Source organism: Schistocerca cancellata, chromosome 4, assembly GCF_023864275.1.
Source record: "Schistocerca cancellata isolate TAMUIC-IGC-003103 chromosome 4, iqSchCanc2.1, whole genome shotgun sequence".
Lineage (NCBI taxonomy): Eukaryota > Metazoa > Arthropoda > Insecta > Orthoptera > Acrididae > Schistocerca > Schistocerca cancellata.
The window spans coordinates 369,236,499-369,263,193 of NC_064629.1; the positions used below are offsets into that span (position 1 = coordinate 369,236,499).

The 26,695-nt window shown below is 40.8% G+C and overlaps 1 protein-coding gene across 1 annotated transcript in view; it reads left to right on the plus strand.

Annotated features, from left to right (window-relative positions):
* The window catches only part of LOC126184833 (uncharacterized), a 78,976-nt gene extending 60,024 nt beyond the window's left edge, over nucleotides 1–18,952 (plus strand). Inside the window, exons 7-8 of the mRNA XM_049927422.1 lie at nucleotides 6,219–6,346; nucleotides 18,424–18,952. Of these exons, the coding sequence (XP_049783379.1) occupies nucleotides 6,219–6,346; nucleotides 18,424–18,644 (349 nt within the window). The 3' untranslated portion in view covers nucleotides 18,645–18,952. The remainder of the gene's footprint in view (nucleotides 1–6,218; nucleotides 6,347–18,423) is intronic.
* Nucleotides 18,953–26,695: the final 7,743 nt, after the last annotated feature.

Here is a 26,695-nt window from a genome sequence, read left to right on the forward strand (position 1 = left end):
GTAGAAAACAAAATTTCACAGCTGCTCATTGCTCACTTAAACTTGCGACCATAAAAAATGATACAAGAACAAAACAGCAATAGCAAAAACAGTCACTGCAGTTGAACAGAACAAGCCAGGTCAACAATGTACGTGGCACTGAACTGGCAATGAGTTGCAGTATACATGCCTAGCAGCAGAAGTTACCTTCCCCAAAGAAGTATAGTGTGTTGCTAACAAGTTTAATGTCTTTCTATCATCAGTAGCATTCCGAGCTATGTGTTCTAAGTACTTTTTGTAGAACATTTTCACGGAACAGCTTCACAGGTCTTCCTTACATAGCAATTCTGAAATTTTAATTTTCTGAATGTGTTGTTGAGTGTTATAGTGTCAGTTACCACTGCATGATGGTGGAACTGTAGCTTTTCAACAGTGCTTCAAACTCTATTACCTTTTTATGATTGTTTCTGCAGCCAATCATTAATAAATTAATATTGTCACATATTATAAACACTTATTGAGATCTATTGTGAGAGTTTTGAGTTCTCTGCTGAAATGTTTATCTGAACTACACAAAGATTCATCTAAATTTAAGTATATATTTTGTAAACCACTTGAAGTGTATGGCAGAGGGTATTTAGCATGATATCCATGTTACGCATCTTTCCTGTTCTAGTTGTGCATAGAGCGAGGAATGAATGACTGCTTAAATACCTCTATATATGTTGTTCATAGTCCAACCTATGGGAAAAATATTTAAGGGGATGAAGAATGTCTTTAGATACTTCATTTAATGTAGTAAATGTAGGACATCACTTTTCTGCATTTTGTAAAGTGCATTTCTGACCATTTGAAAGAAGTTACCAATCTTTGCAGCATTTTAAATGTATAGATTTTGCAGACGATATGCCCACTTCATTGTAGATATATGAATCATCTGCATAGTTTCACATTATCTAATAAATCCTCATAAGCACACTATACCCATTCAACTAAACTAGTATCCAGTTGAAATCAAACAAAGAAAACTTCACATTCGAATATCAACAATATTAGGAAAAGGATAGACTGCTACTTCCTGTAAAGATGACACATTGAGTTGCAGATAGGCACAATGAAAAAGACTGTTACATATTAGTCTTTTGGCCAAAGCTTTCTTCAAAAAAGGAAACACACACACACATTCATACAACCAAGCACACCTCATGTACACATGACTGCTATCTTTGGCAGTTCAATTGAATTGGAGCTCCGGTCAGAGCTTCTGGAGATGACGGTCATGTGGGCATGAGGCATGTTTGCTTGAGTGAGCCCCTTGGAGTATGGGACCTCATCATCATCACACCTTTCAGGTCTGTGCTGAAAGTCTAAGCAGTTGCAAACCAATTTGTTACAGAACCAATGAGCCTTCCATTTGCCTCAAAACCAGAGTTCCATGATTATATCGAGGAACAATTCCACAACCACTGAACTACATTTTAACAGCATGAGCACGTAAAGTTTTTATAGCCTTATTTACCAGTCATTGAAAGGTACTGAGTAAGACCTGGGAATCCAGGTTAACGGCATGATTTGTTTCAATATGGGTCATCACTGGTCATACCCTTTGCTCTTAGTTTGCTGCTGGGATGATCATTTAAACAGGCAGAATGAATGCTCTGTGCATACACTTTGTGGCTCTCCTTCTGATATTTTGCCAGTATTTGCTTCCAGAGCGCTATTATTCACTGTATGTTTGATTAACTGACCACACTCTTCCTGGATCTGCTTTAACCCTTTCATGGGCTGTGGGGGTATACTTCCCACTAAACGCATTTCTTTATAGTGTTTAAGGGAATATGTGTTACCATTTCTGTATGCTTCTGGTGTCTAGTGGTAGTCTGCTGCACCAGCTATAATTTCTGTTTGTTGTGAAATATTGCTTTCAACTTTGGGACGTATATAGCCCACCAAACAATGATGTTTAAATAGTTATTGGGAAGTATGGTTACCGCCAACATAGTTTCTGAAAGAGGCTTGGAAAGTATACTTACCACAAATTAATCTGTCATTTTTGGAGCTTGGGAAGCATACCTGCCACCAACTTAGGGGTATCCCAATGCTTTTGGGAATACGTTTTACCATCTCTGTCTATGCCTGACATCTGGTGGTGGAAAACTGCATGAGATGCATGAAAACTGCTGCAACAGTCAGTTGCTGTTTGTCATGGGGTCACTACTGTTGTCAGAACACGTTGCTCTGCTTCTGCAATATACATTAGTGTGACTTTTATCGTTTCATACCTGTATTGCGTGATAAAGTTTCAAGGATTGTTTTCATGTTGTGGTAAGTAAACTATAATTTTGGTAATGAATATTTCTTAAATAAATAAAAGAAAACATGAAATAAAAACAGAAAACACTGTTCATTATTATTTTATGTGTAATGGCAACTCATGACAGCACACAAAACAGAAGTGGGAAAACCATTTACCACCAGCTTTAGTACCTCACAAAGGTGCCACAATGACATGTGTGCCACCATAGTTTTTTGTCCTAAAACACAAAAATAAAATTATCAAAAAATAAATATAGTCAGTTGATCACATTTCAAATAGGATAGCAAAAAGTTATCATCACTGAATATCTACAAAAAATGCAGGGTTAGCTTCACATGGGGTCAAGATTTTCCAGTAGGAGAAGTGTATCACATTGACTCAACATCACTCTCAATTACAAACAGCTCCTTAAACTTGTATTTAAGGGAAATGTACATGGTATCCCACTGTTTCATCTATACATGGCATCAAGTTCTATCACTTAAATGCCACTCACATTCAAGTGGGTGGATAGTTTGCATACCAGTCTTTTCTGGAAGAAAGCAACATCTGAGGGACAATATTTCATATCTTTCAGGTAATTCTGGTACATTTCTGAGTGTTTTTCATCTAATGCATCAACATACAACAGGTCAACAACAGAAAAATCATTTTTCATATCTTCACAAATTATGGCCCAGGCAGTCAGAAACTGTATCTGTGCCTGAAAACAGCATTTTTGATCAAATACCTCCCTGATTAAAGTCAATGAACTACTATCTCAAAATGAAATAATGTAAAGTGGTTTGTATAAAAGTACTGACAGATAACATTGGAAGTTCAAAACAATAATACATAAAATATCACTCCAAATAAAGTAACCACAGAACATATCTCGTACATAGACCAATTTGAGGAAAAATTTAGATTTTCTATGATGAAACAGAAAAAAGAAGGGGAAAGAAAAGCAAAGAAAAGAAAAGACAGCTGAGTCACCTTCAATGAAACTGAGTAAAATAATGTATGAGAAATGGAACAACTGTAATGAAATTCCAAACTGCATATGAAACCTAAAACTTATGTTGTCAGAGAAGAGATAAGAAGTTAAGTAATTTACATTAATTTCTGTCTCACTTGCAGTACAGTTGTATAAAGTCTACACACAGTTAGAGAGTGCACAAAATATCTTAGTCTGAACCTGTGCAAATGGCACAGTAGGGTAGGTGACAATGGTAGTGGTGGGGCCTCAATCTCGAACGACCTCCGTGCATTAGGGTAGGAGCACATTGACTCTAGAGGCCTGCACCCATACAAATATCTCACAAAACTTGTACACTATTGTTAGTGAGTGTGCAGATGATTGTATTAGCATGTTATGTCAGTGTGGCTGATAATTTGACAAATATAAATGTTCAAGAACAGTCCACGGGTATACTGCCGGTTCATTGTGTCCAACAGGCACAATATTTCGGCATTCAGACATGTTGCCATCATCAGGTGTGCTGACAAACTGAGCTTCTGAGGGTGGGCGGCCGATTTAAATCCCCTCCCCCCGCGGGCCACTCTCTCCGCCGTCCGCGCCCGCGCGCCGGCGGTCACAAAGACGCGGGCGTCGGAATCTGTCGTAGCGTCGATGTGATTGCTACGTCCACTCTGGTCGCCAGTTCGTACTTCTTGCTGAGAGTCTTCTTAATTTTATTCAGTGCCGGGTCCCAGGGCTTGCTGAGATTGTAGCCACAATCTCGGTTGATAAGATCTTCCCTGGTGCGAATTTCGGTAGCCTCCCTTATAACGCCGTCCCAATATTTAGAGGTCTGAGCTAGGATCTTGGTACGCCCATAATCCATCTCATGTTTCTCGGACAAACAGTGCTCTACTACCGCCGACTTATTTGGATATTTCAGTCGAGTGTGCCTTTGATGTTCTCGGCAACAATCTTCGATGGAGCGCACTGTCTGTCCGATATAAGTCTTCCCACACTCACAGGGAATTTGGTATATGCCAGCCTTCCTCAAACGGGGTCATCTTTCACACTTCCCAGTAATGCCTGTGTTTTATTGGGTGGGCATAAGATGGTTTTAACTCGGTGTTTCTTTAATATACGGCCAATTGTATGGAATAAAGGCAGTGGCTACCTCTTCTGCCGTGACTTCATCCGTCTCCACAGGTTGTGCAATGGTGCCATTCTGAGTACCTGTTTTTTTGGAACACGGTTTTGAGGTGTTCCAATTCCTGGGGCAGATTCTCTGCGTCTGAGATGCTGCGCGCCCTGTGTACTAGTGTTTTTAGTACTCCATTCCTCTGAGAAGTGTGGTGGCAGCTGTCTGCGTGCAGGTACACATCACTGTGCATTTTCTTCCTGTACACATCATGGCTCAGGGTACCATCAGCTCTTCTCTTGACCATGACGTCCAGGAATGGTAATCTTCCTTCCACTTTGGTTTCCATAGTAAATTTGATGTTTGGATGTATGGAGTTCAGGTGTGTAAGGAAATCCAGGAGCTTGTCCCTACCATGGGGCCTGATGACGAACGTGTCGTAGACATAACGGAAGAAACAAGTAGGTTTCCAATTGGATGACGCCAAGGCTTCCTCCTTGAAGTACTCCATGTACAAATTTCCGACCACTGGCGAGAGTGGGCTGCCCATTGCGACTCACTCCATTTGTTTATAGTATTCCCCATTAAACAGAAAATACAAGATGGATTATGAGCGTACCAAGATCCTAGCTCAGACCTCTAAATATTGGGACAGCGTTATAAGGGAGGCTATCGAAATTTGCACCAGGGAAGATCTTATCAACCGAGATTGTGGTTACAATCTCAGCAAGGCTTGGGACCCGGCATTGAATAAAATTAAGAAGACTCTCAGCAAGAAGTACGAACTGGCGACCAGGGACGCAGCAAGCACATCGATGCTACGACAGATTCCGACATCCGCATCTTCGCGACCGCCAGCTCGCAGGCGCGGACGGTGGAGAGAGCAGCCCGTGGGGGGAGGGCATTTAAATCGGCCGTCCACCCTCAGGAGCTCAGTTCATCAGTGCACCTGACGATGGTGACATATCTGTTCGCCGAAATATTGTGCCCGTTGGACACTATGAACCGACAGTATACCCGTGGACTGTTCGAGCAACAAATACGCCGGGAGAAACTGAAGAATCGCATAAATGTTCAAAATTAATAACTTCTCACTAAAGTACTAAAAAAGAGATAGTTTCATAAAAAGTCTCAACCAAATCAAAACCAGTTGAACTATGTGCTAGCAACAGTAAATCTTGTAAAACAAAAGAAAATGGTTTAAAAATTGTTGTGTGGCAGACAACATTTCTTACTACTATACTGACAATGTAAACCAGATAACATATGTCACATGGAAATTATGTGTTGGTCCCATGAGAACCCGTTCATCAATATTACCTCTACATAAACTTTTCTGCTCCTTTTTCCACATCTTTCCTAAAGTAGTGAAGACATGAGACTTACTTGTTGCTATGTCTTCCCTCTCTTTCTTTATTGTCTGGAATAAATAGCTAGTGGTTCCTGAAGCACTCTCAAGCAAACTTTTTAATGAGAATTTTGCTTCCTTGCTTGCCTCTTCCAACATAAATTTAATGACATGTACCTCATTGTGCAGAACTTTTCCTCCACCTATAGTACACAAAGACTGCAGTGCCATCATATGTAGTAAAGAGATAGCTGAGAGAATGCTTGAAGTGCGCAGATCAACAGGTGATAATCAACTGAGACAGATAAGGGGTGGATTTGCCCAGCTCTCAGCATAAGAATGCATTTCTTCACAGAGGCAATGTTATTTTGCATGAACTCTACATGTGCTGGAGACAATGAGAGCTTCATAATCATAAGTAAATATAGGTTACAATATTATATAGCATTCATAAAGTCAAATTTGATTTTAGAAACAAATGTTTGTGGTATTTCAGCTTGGAAATTGGTTATGTGTATCAAGAAAGTGGAGAACCAATACCATTAAATGGCTGTAACCTTAAACTGTACCAACATGGGGAAGGTGGTACACCTCCAACCCATTATGGTTTTTCTTTTGAAGCAGGTAGGAATTTATAGTTCTCTATTTTACAGAGTGCTCTGTGAGGAAAACAGTAGTAAAATTTGAAACTTCCTGGCTGATTAAAACTAAGTCTGGCACACGCTTTTAATCTGCCAGGAAGTTTCATATCAGCACACATTCCACTGCAGAGTGAAAATCTCATTCCAGAAGTAAAATTTATTTGGATGTACTCACTATTGCTTACTTAAATACTGAAAGAAACACTAGACATTTACAAAATAACAAAATTGTATTGTTCAAATTTGAAACTTTTCTCATCTTATCAGATATGAGCAAAAAGCTTGTATCAAATTTTCTATTGCTTACAGTAAGTTTTGGTGAACTTGTTTCTGTTAACACTCGATGCTCTTAATAGGACTGAAATGAAAGTGTATTCATTTTATAATAAATTGGAATTCTTCAATTTATGTAGTACTGGCTTTATTATTACCGAAATAATTTTTTTTAGCTAGGAATTACAGTTCATTTAGAGTGCTATTTATTATGCAGAACATTAATCACAAACATACAGAAAAGGACAACCAATATGGTCTTAATGAGTACATTGTCATTTCTGTGGATGGAGGTACAACAAATAACGGAAGATGTAAGTAAGCAACACAGTTTATTCCTCCACAAGAAAAGACAGAAACATAAATACATATAACTTCAATAAATGGGCTAATCCTGCCAATTAGAGAAGTCCATGGATGAATCCAGTGGTCAGACTGCTGAATAGTAGAAAGCCAAATTCCAAGCAGAGTTGAAGTCCATATGAGGCTGATCTTAGTGATGTGGCATTGAGGTAACAGCAATAGTGTTGTCCAGGATGAGACCGGTGGAGTGTGGTGCCATGCATGCATATAAAGTTCTGATGGAATATGTGTATGCCCACCATTGGTGAGTCTGCAGTGGTGTGGTACAGCATAATTGGAGTGATATCAGTGTGTAGCTATACGCAAGGGCACAGCAGCCAGTGTTACTAAGACACCATGGAGGCAGCTCTGTGCAGGGGCCATGCCTACACTATCCAGGTGGGTGATGTTGCGCATTGATGATAACACTCTCCCCCCTCCACCCTGGATGATGGGAGCAGTGGGGAGGTCCAGGCCAGAGGTGACCCAGTGACCCAGGCTGCAATGGCTGTGATCACAGCAATGGCAGTCATGATGCAGGAATCCTGATGGCAGTGCCAGGCAGCTAGTGCAGAACCAGCCATGGATAACTGCTGGGGAAGAAACCATCTGCACGAACATGCTCTGGAACAGAAAGATCTAGAGCAGGACCAGGAACAGTGTGAGAACTCAGCTGATTCTGGTGTCTGTGACAATAGTGGTCTGACCCGTCCCAGATAACTTAGGTTGCTCTGCCCATAGGTTTTACCATAATCCCAGGTACCCATGAATGACCATCATTAAAGACTCTGAAATACACCTTAGCATTGGCTGGGAATTTTGTGGGAGATGGAGGATTGCATCATGGAGGATGGGAGAGATGCAGTGTAGTCTTGTGAGACCTGTCATGCAGAAGTTTATTATACAGTATATGAGGGTTGATTCAGAAGTAAGGTTCCCAATGATCTCCAGCCACATGGGAAGGTGCAAGGTGAAATCCATCAACACCACTGTGTGCAGCTGTTCTCCCACTCTCGATTCTGCCTGGCCGCACTTTGCTGCACTGCACAGTATTGGCTCAACAGCAATCCACAATGGAGGTGACCGTTGTTGATACTGCCAAGTGTGAGATTCATTCTGTAATTTGGTTTCCACATGTGAAAGGGTCTCCACTCATGGATATTCATAGTCAGTTGATACAAGTGTATAGCGATAAGTGGATGTCTGTTCAAAATGGTGCAGGGAGTTTAGTACTGGTCGGAAGGAGGTCAGTGATGAAGAATGGAGTGGAAGACCTTCTTTTCATTTGCTGTTATTGAGATGGTCCAATGTGAAGTGCTTCAAAACAGAAGGAACACTGTTGGAGAACTTTTTGCTCAGATTACTGGGAGTTCTTACAGTACAATTGAAAGAGCTTTGACAGAAAAATTGGGGTATGACAAGTGTTGTGTCTGATGAGTACCACATTGCTTACAGCAGAACACAAGGAGAAATGCCTTCCTATGATAGCCCTTTCTTCAGAAGTGTCAAGAATATAAGGAAGGATTGTTGGACTCCATTCCTAAGGGAGACAAAGCATGGGTATTTCATTTCACTCCTGAAACAAAAGAAAAATCAAAACAATGGCATTGCCAATTGCAGAGAAGTTCAAACGAATTTCTTCTGCTGCCAAAGTCATGGCCACTGTGTTTTGGGATCATAAGGGCATACTGCTGCTCAATTTCATGCAACCTGGGACAGTAATAAAATCAGGCAGTTATTTTGAAACATTACAAAAATTCTGGTGAGCTACCCAGAACTGCCAGAGAGGACAAGTGACAGCATGTGTAACATTGCTTCATGATAATGCCCAACCTTATGTATGCTGCCAAAGCCAGGAACGTTTGACAAACTTTGGTTGGATTGTCATGCCCCACACACCTTACAGTCTGGACCTCATGTGTAGTGATTATCACTTGTTCCCAAGTTAAAGGAACATTTGGGTGGCAAATGCTTCTGGGGCAATGATGAAGTCAAAGAAGAGGTGAAATACTTCCTCAGCAGATTGTCAGTGGAGTTCTCTAATATGGGGATACAGAAACTGGAGCACCATCTATAAAAATGCACAGAAAAAGATAGTGATTATGTAGAAAAATAGAGCTAAGTTTCTTCTTTCCAACAATATAAATTTCTGTGAGAATAAACAATGTTGTCTCTTTGTAAAAATGAAGGAAACCTTACTTCTGGATCAACTCTTGTATCAACAAGAACAGCAGCAGACCATTTTCTTTGGAGTGAAACTGCCTTAATTTTAACATCTGTGCCTTGAAGGTATGCATGAATCATTCCACTTAGAGTGGGGTAGGAAGGGAGCTGATCTAATGTGGGTGATGCGTTGGCATTACAGAAAGATGTGAATTCTGCTGAAGCTAGGTGTGGGCCATATCTGATACAATGGTGGTTGATAATCCTTCTTGGCAGAATCATGCTGGATGACATTGTGGAATTCATAGAGACCACAAAAGGAAATTTGGAAAAAGTGTCCACTGCAATAAGCCATTATAAACCCCCAAGTGGCCCTGCAAAACTGATGTGACATCACTGCTAGAGGGTGTCCACTCAAGGCCAGTCAAACAACTATTCATTTGGATCAGGCAGATTCTCTGTACATTCCTTGCAATGTGTGATCATGTGTCAATGTTCGTATCCATCCCAAGGCACAAGGAGTGCTGCTTGGCCAACTGCTCAATATGGGCAATGTCTCAATCTCCTTTATGAAGTAATTCTAACACCTGCTGCTGCAGTTATGCAGGAATCAGCACCCGACCCTGTTCACTTGGTGTGTATAATACACAACTAAATTCTGGAATGAAAAGGCATCCTGCTGGGAAAACCAATGCTGGAGAGTCTCACTGGGCAGCAGCATCCTATCCATGGGCCAGCCTGACCAAATAAACTGGTGAAGAAGCAGGAGGGCATCATCTTACCCTGTGGCCATGGCAATTTGATCGTCGTCAGTCAGAAAAGTAGCCACTGTGGTTTCATCGATCTGGTTAATTTCAAAGCAAGCTTCCTTGGAAGATTCAAATTCCCCATTTAATATGACAGAAAGGTATGGTAAAGTACCTGCACTAGTGTGGTGTGTCATGGGGCAATATAGAAATTCACAGTTTTCATTGGCCAGGGTAAGTGATCAGTGTTGGAGTTTTTGTGTTGTCTGAGTGGGTAGAGGTTTGGCTGGGTGGAATAAACTGATGAGAGGATTGTGATCCTTTAGCAGGGCGAATTTCTCTCTGTAAAGATAGTGTTGAAACTTGGAAATGCCATAGACAATTGCTGTTGTCTGCTTCTCTAGTTGACTGTAATCACTCAAGCTTTGTTAAGCAATTTCAATGTGAAAGCAATTGGGCAAAAAGCCATTTCCTGCTGAAATGACCAGATGAAGGGAACATTTTTCTGCCTGAGAGCATGTAAGGGTGCAATGATCTGAGCAACATTAGGTACAAAACTGAAGATAATACAAGATTTTCCCAAGGGCAGCTTGGAACTTGGTGAGATTCTTTGGGGAAGGGAACTACCAAATAGCCTGCAAGTGTTTGGCAGTAGAGCAAACTCCATGGGAGTCAATGGCATGATCAAGGTATTCTATTTGAGCACAAATAGAATTGCATTTCTCCTGATTGTACTGTAGTCCCACTTTGATGAGAGGTTGGAAGAGGCATTCCAGTTTGTGGAGGTGCGCACCTGGAGTACTGCTAAAGATGACAGTGTCATCCTGTTGGTTGGAGCAGGAGGAGACCTTTGACATTAGTTGCTCTAAAAACCATTGGAGGCTGACTGGAGCAGAAACTGATGCTGATATTGAAGGCAGTGGATATGAATCACACAACAGATTGCATTGACAGTGGACTTAAAATCTGCAGAATTGAGCATTGAGTTTACTGACAATGACAAGGGGCGATGACCAGTGGCTGGCAGAGATGGGCATGAAAACCCTCAGGCTGTGCATCCATCCCAACTCTGCTGTATCCTTCTCCAAATTTGCTTGAGGACCACCTGTGTGGTATCTTTCAAGGTAATGTGAGAGGAAAATTCTTTCACTTTGCTGTGAGAGTCCTCAAAAGCTGATGGCATTTGTCACAGAGCTTTGTTATGCTGTCATGAGGGACATGGGAATTGATCACTGCCATATCACCTGAGATCTGGAGGCGAAAGGGGTCAAAGCCATTGGAGCCAAAAATGTCAGAACTGTCGTAAGACTGAAGTGCCATCACTGGAATTGCTTTGATGGTAGATCTGTACTCCATCTAAAGAAGACATGTGCTGAGGACTGCAATGTGTGATCCCCATTGTACATGTAAGAACCTGAGGAAGAACTTCAAGTAGTGGGAAACTGAGCTTTTTGAACATGGAACTATTGGTTATTGTAGCGGAAGCCCCAGTACCCAGCTGGAATTGGACATCCCAGTTCTCAACATGCAGGTGCATGAAAGGTTTCTTTGGTTCATGTACAAGAACAGAAGGATGCTAGGTACAATCCACAGGCTGGAATGATTCACAACTAGTAGAAATGCTGTAGCAGGTTTGAACTGTTAAAGACTCATCAGAAACCAAATGGTCCAGGAACATGGCATCATCAACTTTGACCTGATAGACATCCACTGCATCAGAATAATGGGTGGCCATGTTAACACATCGGTCCCATAATTTCTTTCAGCAAATGTCTTGAATGTGACCAATCTTTTTGCAAAACAAACATTTAGTTCAGCAGAAATGACATGTGTACCTATTATGAGAGATTTGGCACTGAGGGCAGGATTGCAATTTGCTGCCATTATGTAGCTGCTGCAGGCATGCTGCAGTCTCTTTATGGTGGCTGGTAGGACAATAGCTACTTGTGGAGAAAACTGACATATATCAACAGCAGCCACTACAGGTGGCAACATTTCTAGCTCTGTGGTGTCAAACAATTCCCACACTTCGAATGACATCCTCAAGCATAGGGTTTGATAATTTGAAGGCTTCCACCCAAAGTCTGGAATCAATAACATTTTGAACTATAGCATCCTTCAAAATGGTGCCCTGTACAACTTACCACAATGACATATGATAGCCACTGGCTATAGGACTGGGTAGCTTGGCACTCCATTCGGAACAACTTAGATCGGGCAGTGGTAGCCGATTTGACAAGGGCCACAATGACTTCCAGGAAATGAACTGATTCATGCGAAATAAGGGGAAAAAGCTTGGTGCAAATGTGTAAGATATCTACACCAGCCCAAGAAAGAAAATATGATCACTGAACACACCAAAAATGTTGTAAGTGGCGAAGTGTTGAAATAGCTGCAATTTGCTCATCTGCAGCAGCATCAAACGTGTAGGGTGCTGGAGCCAACTGGTATCTGCTGCCATTGTCATCAGTTTGGGTGATGCGTTGAAGCTGAGCTTGCTGCAGAAGCTGTTGGTCCTCAGATGCCAATGTCACCTTGTCCAGCAGCTGCGTGAACTGTGTTGACTGCACCCTAGGAATTTTGTGGAACGATACAGTTTCCTCTTGCTGGACAGTCACCATGGCAAAAAAAAGGGGCAACAAGCTATGATATATTGTGATTATGATCTCTCAGTTGCTTAACTTAGTGCCTCAAGGTAAGAAAGACTTAAACAAGTCATCCAGATGCAATACAACAACAATAATTGCTGTCATTTTTGTGCTCAATGTATGTAACTATATATAAAGGTGTATAATTCTATATTTATGGATTTTAATTACAAGGACAATATCACTTGCAAGTGCTTAGAAGGGGGATGTGTGTCCACTGGATGACTGGCAACCTTTTCACCTCAATGAAGTGCCCAACTATACAACACTAGTAGGAAGAGCCTCTGGTTCACAATGGCAAAGCTAGCCCATACTCTCTGAAATCTGGAGGTATCACTGACTTCTTTTTGTTTCTCCATCTCAAATTCAGCATGAAGGTACACAATTTTACAGTTATTTAAAATGCGCAGATTTGCATGAGAAAGACTTTGAAATCGATACTATTTCAATGCCTTCAGGTGAATGTAACATGTGACATAACCACTGGCCATGATTTAATAACCATCAGTGATGATTAAAGAATATTGAGTGTCTGTAAATACTCTGTCTTGAATTAAAAATACTTATTAGAACCAGTATCACTAATTTTGAGAGATACCTTTTAAACAGCTAAAGAGAATAACCAAAAACAGTAAAACCTAAAATAAATATGTGGTATCATCAATGGGAACACCATGATGGCACCTGCCACCATGCAGCCACAGGTCACATGGCATGCAGTCCACAGCCAGCAGTTTCCAGCTCATGCATTGCACTGCCAAGCTGGATACTGCAGGCATGGCCTGTGCACGTAGCTGTCTCCAGGGTATCTTAGCAACACCAACTGGCCTACCCTCACAGAATAGCTAAACACTGATGTCACTCTGATCACTTTGTGCCACGCCACTACAGATTCACTGACAGCAGGAATATTCATTTGTCACTAGGGCTTTATAAGTGCACATGGTACCACACTCCACCAGTCTCATCCTGGACTATACTATCGATGTTACCTCAATATCACACCACTGGGATTGCCCTCATCTGGACTTTGACTCTGATTGGGACTGGACCTTCTTGCGATTTCTACTATTCAACAATCCAATGACCAGATTCATCCATGGACTTTGTTTATTGCTGTCGCAGTGGCAGTGCTAGTCCAGTTACTTAAGTTATGTGTATTTCTGTTTCTGTCTTCTCTTGTGGAGGAAAAAAACTCATTTTCAACATAGTCAATAAGCTTTCTGGAAATGATAAAGATTTTTTCTGTTCATTATGTGAGACTTTGGAAATTAGTTTAACACAATTTTCACTATCTACACATAAAAAAAAAAACATTATTGAAGAATCAATTACAAAATTCCCATTTATCTTTTACCAATGTAACTCTGAGATTTTTGTGAGAGTTCATTTCTAAAAATGAGAGGTTTATGGGTGCCCTACAGATTTCTTGTCTTGTATCTTCACCACTCCTTCTCCTAATACTATGTGTCTGATATAAATATTTGTTCTTTTGTAAGGAATTTCTATCATAATCTTTCTGTGTCACTCCAAGCAGATTAGTTGCTGGATGCCAGTATATTTATAAAATTAATTCATATTCAAGGTGTGATTCAGAAGTTTCAAGACTGATTCATTTCTGAGTAGAGGAGTGTGCATGGACCAGTTCCGCCGGGTGGGGTAACTAGTGGGGGGTTTCAGGGAACAAACTGATGCTGCGGCAGTTGCATCCAGAACCCTGGAGAGTGCACATCACTTGCAGCGTGAGTGTGTGTGATTGACCTTGGTCAAAAAGTGGGAGATGTGAATATGGAGTGGCACTTGGAGCAGTATTATGCGATTAAGTTTTGCGTGCGACTGAACAAAACTGCCACGGAGACTCTCGGTATGATTCAGGAGGCCTTTAAGGAAGAATCCCTGTCCTGTGTAATGGTTTTCATGTGTGACAAACATTTCAAAGATGACCACCGGAATGTTGAAGACGACGACCGCTCTGGGAGGCCATCATCAAGCCAAACGGATCAAAATGTGGAGAGAGTGTGGGAACTTTTAAACAATGACCATCATTTTGGTACTAGATTAATTGCCAATGAACTGGGACTCAGTCAGAGTATGGTGTGGAGGATTGTGATGGAGAATTTGATGATGTGAAAAATGTGTGCCAAACTGGTGCCAAATGTTTTGTCAGTGGATCAAAAGAAACAGCACCAGGAAATGCTCCAACTGTTGAATGTTGATCTGAACCTTCTGGAGAAAGTGGTTACTGGTGATGAGACCTGGGTCTACAAGTATGATCCTGAGTCAAAGTGTCAAAGCTCATAATGGCACACTGCTTCCTGATCGAAGCCCAAGAAAGCTCACATGAGCAAGTCGTGTGTGAAGTGCATGCTGATTATTTTTTTTAATGGTAAAGGAGTGATTCACAAGGAGTTTGTTGCTCATGGACAGAATGTCACAGGTGACTTTTACGCTGAAGTGCTCCGCCACTTGAGGGATCAAGTTCGCTGCATCTGCCTGCCGATCAAGGGCGATTGGATTCTCCACCACGACAATGCACCCGCCCACACGTCGTGTGCCGCTGCCAAAGTTTTGGACAAAATGTGACAACACTGCCACAGCCACCCTACAGCCCTGGCTTGACTCCAAGTGACTTTTTTCTCTTCCCCTGAATCAAGACAGGACTAAAAGGGAAGTGATTCGACTCGATCGACACCATCCAGCAGGCTTCGATGAGAGCCTTTGACAGCATGACGCCCGAGGCCTTCCAGAAGGGCTACGAACAGTGGAAGATGCGCTGGAAGCACTGTGTTGATGCTGAAGAATTTTAATCCTCTGTACTTAAATGTCCAATAAATTTATAGTTCTGAGTTAAGTCTTGAAACTTTTGAATCACACACTGTATTTACTGAGCATCTCTTTCTAATGCCACACAGAATTGTGACTCATGATGTGGTTCTCAAGGAACTGTGCAGAACTATAAAATAAAAGAAACTAAGTTTGGCTTAACCATTTACCAGATATCCCTTAATAACTATTAACCCCAGATCCTAATGCTTGGCTGAAATAAAATCAGCTGAAGGCACACATGTTTTTTCAATAACCATATATATTCTGCGAAATAGTTCATGCATGAAAAGTCAGATGTCATTGTCCAATGGGTAAATCATTGTGTTGCCATCATCTGGTGCACTGATGAATGGAATGCCTCAGAGCTGGTTCAGGGTTTATATCCCCAACCCTCACCCCTTTCACTGTCCCTTACACCAGGAGAAGTTGGAGTCACATCATATCTATTCCATTGTAAATAATTAATGATAATAACTGAGAAGCATTCAATGTGAGATGATAAGACAGTCACTGAAAGTAACAAAATTGTGTAATAGATTAAAAGTAAATAACACTAATGAGCTACTAGCATTCACATGAAATTGCTGATGCATAGTATTGAAAGTAGCAATTGAATCACTTATTTCTAATAGGATATTTTTCATATTTTTTTGGCATAAGTGTTTTATTGTGGTTAGTGTTTCTTCTGTGGTGGATTCATCATACAATGCTAAAGGGACACCTTTCTCACAGTTGGTGATGTCTCAGGAAGCCAACAAAATTTTCATTCATTTCTGCAAGGTTCCTTCCTGAGAGGAGTAGTTTAGTAGAGAACTGTGATTACAGACCCCATAGTAATTGTGGAACAGGTTTTAGATTTTAACAGGTGGTGACCAAATTTCTGCAACACAGGAAAGCTCTTCATATAACCTTGAGGAAGAGAAATGGAATGTCTGTCAAAACCAGGGTTTAGTCCTGCTAGCTATTTTAAATTGAGATATAACTCAAATGATTCACATATGGTGATGACCTTTAATTTCATCAGAGCACACTTTGCCAATAACAAATCATTTGACTCTTCCTCAATGTCTGATGTTCAACAAAATGTTCGAATCAAATAAAAGAAAACAATAGTCTTCAGAAAGGTTACATGACCCTTCCTCAGTATTCAGTGTACTACAGAAGTGGTCCAATCAAACATAAGAAAATAACAGTCTTCAAGACAGTCATTAAATGCATCCCATACAAGTATGTACAGTATTATAAAGATATACTGACAGTTCCTGTACAAAAGGGCTAGCCAAAGACTAAAATACCACTAGATGTTTATACCTCCCAGCTAAAGTAGCAAAGTACGTGTTAGTTGTATATACACATACATTACATTACATTTATCATTTTCCATGGATCCCTTGGAGAGGAGTCTCTGGGATGTGGAAAGAGTCAAATGGATATTGTACAATTCTAATGCAGACAGAGTTATGAGCTATAATCCTTGTGAAGATATTCATCGATGAAGTAGAAGGAGTAGGCCAACAGGAAGTTCTTTCATTCACTCTGAAACTGATCTTTATCACTTACAAGACCTTTGATATGCTCTGGTAAGTTATTGAGTATATGAATATCCATGTATTTGACTCCTTTTTGTACCAGTGTTAAGCTTTTATAGTCCTTATACAGATTGTTTTTGTTTTTGGTATTATAATCATGTTTTGCACTATTTTGTGTAAAAAGAGACATGTTGGAAATGACAAAGGGCATCAATGAGTATATGTATATAAAAATAATGTTCTTCTAACACTCTAGTGTCTATATCTGTTTCTAAAAAAGATAAAACCTTAAATATTCTGGACAAAATAGCAAATTTCTGAAGTCATTGCTAAAATGTCCATAGAGATGGGATTTGTAGTGTTGTAACATTGATAATGTTTCAGTTGTTTCAGGTTTTTGAGAGTAACTGTATATTTTTTTCGACTCAATTGTGCATGAAACTCTGTGTAACAACTTTACTCTTTGTTTGTTAACAAATTAAGTTGGCTGCTTTAAAGTCCTACTCTAGTTCTCTTGATAAAAATGTCCATACGTCTGATAACACTCCCTAAATATTGGTTTGCATTAAGTACACCATCCAATTATTTTACATCACTACCATAACTGACATCTGTTCCTGCAGTAATAACCTTTCCAGCAATTGATGATATTCTGACATAGAAAACATCATGGATATGCCACTGAATTCATTAAAGTTTTTACCACTTTCCATTGGTCAACCAAACGTTTGTGCATAAAAGTAATATAGCTTCATTCATCTCAATGTTACCATTCCTAAAAGTGAAAGGGAACATTTCTCTTGATACATGAGACTAAGGAGTCTCATTAATGACTGATATTCATGTTACTTATGTTTATAACATCGTCTTTCTAATTGATGTACCTCATTCACCCAGTCTCAGTGAGATATCTGTCAGTTCCCAGTAGCCTATAGACTACACATAAACTCACTTTCATATGCTATAACTTGTCTTAATTTGTGTCTGTTACTACGTGATTGGCTGCAGCTTGCTGTCAACACTTAATAACTTCAATATTGACCATTGCAGTCTGTTCTTACTTTCAGCATCTACAGGATTCATCTCTTGAGCCAGAATTACAGAAGACTTCCTCCTATTTCTGTTATTTTTAGTTCCTTTCTAACTTTTTGATCTGTACTGCCCCTCCTCACCTACTTTCCTTGAGCTACTATCAAAGTAATGACTGGGCCAAAGACCTTAACATTTCATATCTTCTGTCACAAGACATTTTTGTTAGTCCTTTATTTTTGACAAATAATATATTCTTATTTTATTTCAATGTCATAACAGTTTTTAATATTTATTTTAAAATTCTGTTTGAAATCTGTTCTTGTCACATTATAACATGATACTCCAAGACAGGGTTCATTTGTAAGTACAAAATTTTCTAGCACAGGGTGACATGAAAGGTATTATGATGATATATAATATGAAGGATTAGTAAATAATGGTAGAAGATATCAGTAAGATTTTAAAGTGACTTACATATTTTTGTTTTGTTTAATGTTTCAGGAGGAATGTGGTACCATGTTCAAGTAGAAATCTTTGAGAGATCTGAATTTTATATTGGTTGGGAGTGGGAAACACGTGTGGTGGAATGCCTAGGAAATTTTAAAGTGAATGGAGTTAAAGGCTGGGGTGCAGCTGAATGGCAGTACCGTCACATGGGGGGTCGTCCAGATGAGGTAGCTTCCAGTGATCCAGAATGGGCAAAATCCATTGAAAAGGCATAAATACTATTATAAAAAGTGTATATTCATGTGCTGAGTGTCACATCATAGAATCCTTTATGTTTCAAAAGATTCATTTGTTATCTTGATGTGAGTGAACTGATTTGTATATTATGTTATGAAAAAGTAATTTTTGATCCATAAACAATGTAATTTCCATTTACAATTATTGAGTAATCATTGCAGCATTTGCATTGGATATCAGAATATCTCACATTTGCAACTGAAGTTTCATGAAGTGAAGTGCTTTAGTTAATGTATTACCCTCTTTAGTCAGTAGGAAATGGAATACGTATTTGGAGTGAGCAAATGACAAGATGAATAAAATGAAATTCCATCAGAAATGATGTGCTGACATTTTTTAACTTGATTACATCCACAGAATAGACAAATTGACACACTGCATTGTTTAAGTTACTGCAATATTGTAACAGGCAATTAAGTCAGTGGTGTAATTTACTCTTTTCAGCTGTTGTTTGCCCACAACACTAGTATACAAATGTTTGATGCACAGGTTGATGAACACAAAAAAATCAGTAATTGTGATAGAAGTAGATGAAAAAAGTGGCACACAAAGAACAGAAATATTAAGAAATAAAAATATTAAGAAACTAGTAGAAAATTATAACAAATGAACATTCAGAAGCATGATCAATATCAAAGTCCCCTCAGTGTTGTCGGAAAGTTCTTGTAGAATGTAAATTCTTCTGAATTAAAGAAGACTATTCACCAAAGGCAGAAGTGCTGTGGATAAGCACACAGAAATGACAGAAACTTCAGACACACACAAAAACACATATACACATGCCTATGCCCATATATGGTACTATATTTTGGCACATGGACTGGTTGTGGTAGGGGTAGTGTCAAGTGACGTGAGTAGAAGGAGAGGGAGTTGGGAGGCAGGGAGAGGGAGTGGGGATGAGTGGCTGGGAGCTTGGAGGGAGGCAGCTGGTTTGCTGGCTAGGAATGTGGGAGGGAGGGTTGGCAGGTATATGGGCTTGTCATTTAATACACAATTGCATAAGCCAGTGGGGTGTAGTTCACAGTGAAGGCACAGTGAAGGCATGACTTTGGAGTGAGTGACAGGATGGAGGAAGGTAAACTGTTGGTTGGAGTGTTTGGGGACAGTGCATTACCAGAGACTGAGGTCAGGACAATTACAAGAGTGGAGGATGTATTGTAAGGATAACTCCCATTTCTGTAGCTCAGAGAAGCTGGTGGTGGATAGAAAGATCCAGATGGTCCAGGTTGTGAAGCACTCATTAAAACTGAGCATATTGTGCTCAGGTGCATATTGTGCTCAGCTACATGTTGTGGCACCATGTGCTCAACTTTATTCTTGGCAGCAGTTTGGAGGGATCTATTCATCCTGGTGGACAGCTCATTGGTAGTCATACCAACATAAAAAGCTGTGCATTGTTTGCAGCAGAGTTGTTATGTGACATGACTGCATTCAAAGGTTGCCCAGCCTCTGATGAGGTAGGATAAGCCTGTGACAGGACTGGAGCAGGAGGTTCTTGGTGGGTGAATTGAGCAGGTCTTGGACCTTGGTCTGCCACAGGGATATGATCCCTGTGGTAAGGGATTGGAAGTGACATGGCGATGGACTAAGATGTTATGTAGGTTGGATGGGTGATGTAACATCACTTTAGGAAGGGTAGGGAGGATCTTGGGTATGATGTGTCTCATTGCGTGGCAGGATGGGAGATAATCAAAGTCCTGGCAAAGGATATGGTCCAGTTGTTCCAGTCTACAGTGATATTAGATGACAAGGGGACACTCATTTGTAGCTGATTTTTGGAGGTGATGAGAGGACTGGGGATGTGTGAGGGTATGGAATGGGAGATCTGTTTCTGTACTAGGTTTTGGGGGGTGTTTATTGCCTGTCTGTGAAGGCCTTCATGAGGCATTCAGCATACTGAGCAAGGCAGTTCTTATCACTGCAGATACATTGTCCATAGGTGGCTAGGCTGCATGAGAGGGATTTTTTTGTGTGGAAGGGATTACAGCTGTCAAAAAAGCAGGTACTGTTGGTGGATAGTGGGTTTTCTGTGGGCAAAGGTGTAAATGGAGCCTTCACAGAGGTGGAGATCAACATCCAAGTAGTTGGTGCACTGGGTAAAGGACCAGGTGAAGCGGATTGGGGAGAAAGTGTTGAGGTTGAGAATGAATATGGATAGGGTGTCTTGACCTTGAGTCCAGATCACAAAGATGTATTCAATGAACCTGAACTGGACTAGAGGTTGAGAGTTTTGGGAGGTTAGAAAGTTTACTTCTAGATGGCTCACAAATAGGTTGGCATGGGAAGTTACCATGCGGGTGTCCTAAGACGGTGCCAAATCTTTGTTTGTATATCTTCCATTCACAGGAAAAGTAGTAATGGATCAGGATACAGTTAGCAAATTGTATAAGGAATGAAGTGGTGGGTTTGGAGTATGAAGGATGTTGGTAGAGGAAGTGTTTGAAAGTGGCAAGTCCACTGGCATGAGGGATGATGGTGTATAGGAACATGACATCAACTGTGATGAGTAAAGATCCAAGAGGTAAAGGGGTGGTGAAATGTTGGTGAAGGAAGGGGTTAGTATCTTTGATGTGGAATGCTAGTTTTTGAGCAATTGGTTAGAGGTGTTGCTCAACAAGAGTGGAAATTCTCTCTGTGGGATGATGGGGTGTTCAGGATTGTTGTGTTTGTGGATTTTGGGCCACATGAAAAGATTGGTGTGTGGGATGCTGTTGAGGTGAAAAGGGTGATGGACTCAGGGGAGGTATTCTGGAAAGGGCCAATGGATTTAAGTAGGGACTGGAAGTTATGTTCTCGGACTTCTCTGAGCCACCAGCAACTCATTCCCAGTCACTCTCCCTGCCTCCCACCTCCCTCTCCATCTACACACGTCACTTTGTGTGTGTCCCTATTGAAAATTCAATTTTTTAATTTTTATTTTTTATTTTTTGCTGTGAGTGGTCTCCTTTAATCCAAATCAGTGGTAACCAGGTAACTTAACCATATGATAACCTGTGGTGTGGTTATTATGAAGTCATCCCAGTCGCCTTGTGTTCTTCTTATTGCACATTCACTAATAGTTTGTTCTGCTGTTTGCTTCATTTCAGTACAACTATAGTATGAGTTGTATTAATATCCTGTCTATAAAGGGATGCTATGCCACTTTCATGCCTGGTTGTGATGCTGTTAATGCAGCTCCAGCTGCATGTCTGTAGGAAGTATAGTTTTATCAAACTGATTCTCTAGGTACCGTGCAGCAGACAGTGTCAAATTAGCTCTCCAGTGCTCTTCTAAATTGCAAAAGGTTGTTTGATGGAGACTGTTGAGATATCATACAGGTTTCCTTGATTTAAGCTTGGTACTTGCATGGTGAGAAAGGATTTTGTTAATTGGAGAGTTTCTAGGGACTGACCTTTTGCATATCTTCAATTCCCATTCCACTACCTGTTGCAGCACAACACCTGATGGTGTTACATTAGTTAGGAGTGGTGAGCATTATGCTTAGATATTTAGGATTCATGATGTGGTTGAATTGTGTTATGTAATGGTTTAAGTAATAAGACACCACCAAATGTTATAAATACTGTAGGTCTGAGAGTAAACTGGTGATGACTAGAAAAGCAGTTAAGTTATTAATGATGTAGGTGGGAAGATGTAAAGAAATAAACAACCTAGACACAATATGAAAAAAATCAGGTAAGCATATGGAAAAAAATAATTGGGAAAAATGAAGAAAAAACAAATATCATACCCAAGTAGTAACTTTGGGACAGGAAGGAATGAAGAGGATTATCATGACCGTGTATATGGCTAAGAGAAACAGAAATATGTGGACAGGACAGGAGGAACTAAAGGAATAGGTATTAGGATTAGTTTCTGATCTAATCATAGACAGGTAGCCTACTTATTCTAAAGCAGTTTATTCTTTCGAGAGACATGCAGGAACTGGCAACCAAAGATCATGAACATAAGCAACAGATAAACCATGTCTGTAGTTGCTGCGGTTGACAAGTTGGCCGGTGTCAATACTGGCAGTTGAAGTTACCATGCATGGAAACAAATTTCACAAAAATCATGTACACAAAGAATGAAAATTTTTTGTTCTAATTTTTCCACATATGCTGCTCGGAGTATGAGACCTCTTCATCGTCATTCTTCTATAGCTCTCTGTTTGCCTCCATACTTGTGTGTATGAGTGAACAAAACCTTTTATGAGTCAATAAAAGAATTAAAGTATCTGTTCACTAGATTTCTGTTGAGCCTGGTGGTCTAATGGTAATGATAAAGGTTTATGAGTCAATAATAGTATTAAGGCATTTGTTCATTACACTTCTGTTAAACCTAGTGGTCTAATGGTAAAGCATGTGCTTGGAAACTTGTTTTAATACCAGTGGACCATGGAATACATCAGTCTGCCTTTACCCTAGCCTTCATTTCTCAATGGTGTGACAATTTGCAAAAAAACAACATGTTGCTTGGATTGTACATTAAACAGTATGTTCCTTTTTCCCAGCAGGATTATTGAGGTAGGTCAGGGATACACAAGTCACCGAAGTGGGGTCCACTCGAAAGATTTGCACCAGGCTGTTGAGCTGCACCGAATTATTACCACAACTCTTTGTATATTGATTTGTAATGGAATTATTCTTGCCTTGTTAATTAGTTCAATGGTATGATCTTTCATTGAGAAATGAACAATGAAGGAAATGACTCATGAGAAATGTTTTCATTTATGAAAAAAATTAAGTTAAGATTTTGGCATCACAAATACAATTAATTTTAAGCTGTTCATTGAGAGAAACCAATATTCTTGTATTGATTTTGAGCAGTGTAAACCATGAATGGCCCATAACTTATGGTGAGCTGTGCATTTCATATGATAATATTTAATAATACACTCCTGGAAATTGAAATAAGAACACCGTGAATTCATTGTCCCTGAAGGGGAAACTTTATTGACACATTCCTGGGGTCAGATACATCACATGATCACACTGACAGAACCACAGGCACATAGACACAGGCAACAGAGCATGCACAATGTCGGCACTAGTACAGTGTATATCCACCTTTCGCAGCAATGCAGGCTGCTATTCTCCCATGGAGATGATCGTAGAGATGCTGGATGTAGTCCTGTGGAACGGCTTGCCATGCCATTTCCACCTGGCGCCTCAGTTGGACCAGCGTTCGTGCTGGACGTGCAGACCGCGTGAGACGACGCTTCATCCAGTCCCAAACATGCTCAATGGGGGACAGATCCGGAGATCTTGCTGGCCAGGGTAGTTGACTTACACCTTCTAGAGCACGTTGGGTGGCACGGGATACATGTGGACGTGCATTGTCCTGTTGGAACAGCAAGTTCCCTTGCCGGTCTAGGAATGGTAGAACGATGGGTTCGATGACGGTTTGGATGTACCGTGCACTATTCAGTGTCCCCTCGACGATCACCAGTGGTGTACGGCCAGTGTAGGAGATCGCTCCCCACACCATGATGCCGGGTGTTGGCCCTGTGTGCCTCAGTCGTATGCAGTCCTGATTGTGGCGCTCACCTGCACGGCGCCAAACACGCATACGACCATCATTGGCACCAAGGCAGAAGCGACTCTCATCGCTGAAGACGACACGTCTCCATTCGTCCCTCCATTCACGCCTGTCGCGACACCACTGGAGGCGGGCTGCACGATGTTGGGGCGTGAGCGGAAGACGGCCTAACGGTGTGCGGGACCGTAGCCCAGCTTCATGGAGACGGTTGCGAATGGTCCTCGCCGATACCCCAGGAGCAACAGTGTCCCTAATTTGCTGGGAAGTGGCGGTGCGGTCCCCTACGGCACTGCGTAGGATCCTACGGTCTTGGCGTGCATCCGTGCGTCGCTGCGGTCCGGTCCCAGGTCGACGGGCACGTGCACCTTCCGCCGACCACTGGCGACAACATCGATGTACTGTGGAGACCTCACGCCCCACGTGTTGAGCAATTCGGCAGTACGTCCACCCGGCCTCCCGCATGCCCACTATACGCCCTCGCTCAAAGTCCGTCAACTGCACATACGGTTCACGTCCACGCTGTCGCGGCATGCTACCAGTGTTAAAGACTGCGATGGAGCTCCGTATGCCACGGCAAACTGGCTGACACTGACGGCGGCGGTGCACAAATGCTGCGCAGCTAGCGCCATTCGACGGCCAACACCGCGGTTTTTGGTGTGTCCGCTGTGCCGTGCGTGTGATCATTGCTTGTACAGCCCTCTCGCAGTGTCTGGAGCAAGTATGGTGGGTCTCACACACCGGTGTCAATGTGTACTTTTTTTCATTACCAGGAGTGTAATAATAATAATAATAATAATAATAGTAATAATAATAATAATAATAATTATTATTATTATTATTATTATTATATATTTATAGTTACCTTTTATAATTTTGTACCATTACATTAACACTTCTCTTCTAAAGAGGTATACAATACTCTGAATGTAGGTGGCTAGGTTCAAATAGAATGATGTACAGACACCTTGGAGAAATATTCCATACTTTATTGCAGTGAACATAAACCATACATATACAAGGAACACTTGCATGATATGCACATTTCGAGAGACATGCAGGAACTGGCAACCAAAGATCATGAACATAAGCAACAGATAAACCATGTCTGTAGTTGCTGCGGTTGACAAGTTGGCCGGTGTCAATACTGGCAGTTGAAGTTACCATGCATGGAAACAAATTTCACAAAAATCATGTACACAAAGAATGAAAATTTTTTGTTCTAATTTTTCCACATATCTCTCTCTCTCTCTCTCTCTCTCTCTCTCTCTCTCTCACACACACACACACACACACACACACACACACACACACACACACACACACACCACTTCACACACTTAACTTCAGTTTCACAATTATTATTGCTCTTCACTAAGCTCACTTCAACAGTTTTCTGAATACACAGTTGCCTGAAACAATCAAAACAGAGAAGTAGCAACAGAAACATTCTTTGTACAAAATACATCTCACATATTCTTGAATGACATGGCAGGCCTGTGTCAACATTAATAATTTATGTATTCTTCTGCACTAGAAAATTAATTAGATGTTAGCATTTTTTCAGCTCTTCCTTAAATATTTTTATTAAAATGCCACCTGACGGCACTGTTAACACATGAAGCAGTAAGGAAGGTGTATAAGTGTAGCAGAGGTGAATGGGGATTCCTTCTAATCATGATATGTGCCACAAATGGGGTAATCCACACTCTACAGGCATAAGTGACTTTGACAAATGGAACAATATTATGAGAAGGAAAGTTGCTGCTCACCATATAGCAGAAATGCTGAGTTACAGATAAGCTCAACAAAAAGACTTTCACAAATTTAGCTTCCCTAAGGCCTTTGTCAACACACACACACACACACACACACACACACACACACACACACACACATTCAAGCAAACACAACTCACACAACTGCAGTCTCAGGCAACTGAAACCACACTTTTTGTTGTGCCTATCTGCGAATCAGCATCTCCACTATATGGTGAGTAGCAACTTTCCTTCTCATAATATTGTTACATTCCAACCTGGATTTTCCATTGTTTGATTTTTGACAAATGGAAGATTGCTAGGGCCCAACGCCTGGGAATGGTGAAACTGGTCGGCTGTTCACATGCTGCTGTTGTGAGCATGTATGAAAAATTGTTGAAGGACAGTGGAACTATGTGTAAGTGACAAGGTGTTGGACATCCATATCTCATCACAGAAAATGGAAAGAAAGAATCAAGACAATGTAGTCATTAGAGACATAGCACAAGCTCAGACTATGAAACAATGGAGCAGGAAATTGGCTATGGTCTTTTCAAACTAACTGACCTGGCAGTTTCCTGGAGTGGTTTAGGGAAATCACAGTGAACCTAAATCTGTGTGACCAGATGGGAATTTGAACCATCATTCTCCTGAATGTCAGTCTAATGTGCTAACTAGTATGTTACCTCACTCAGTCAGAAAGTGTAGGCCAGAGGCTTGCCTGCTCTGTAAAACAGGATAGTCATCTATTTGTG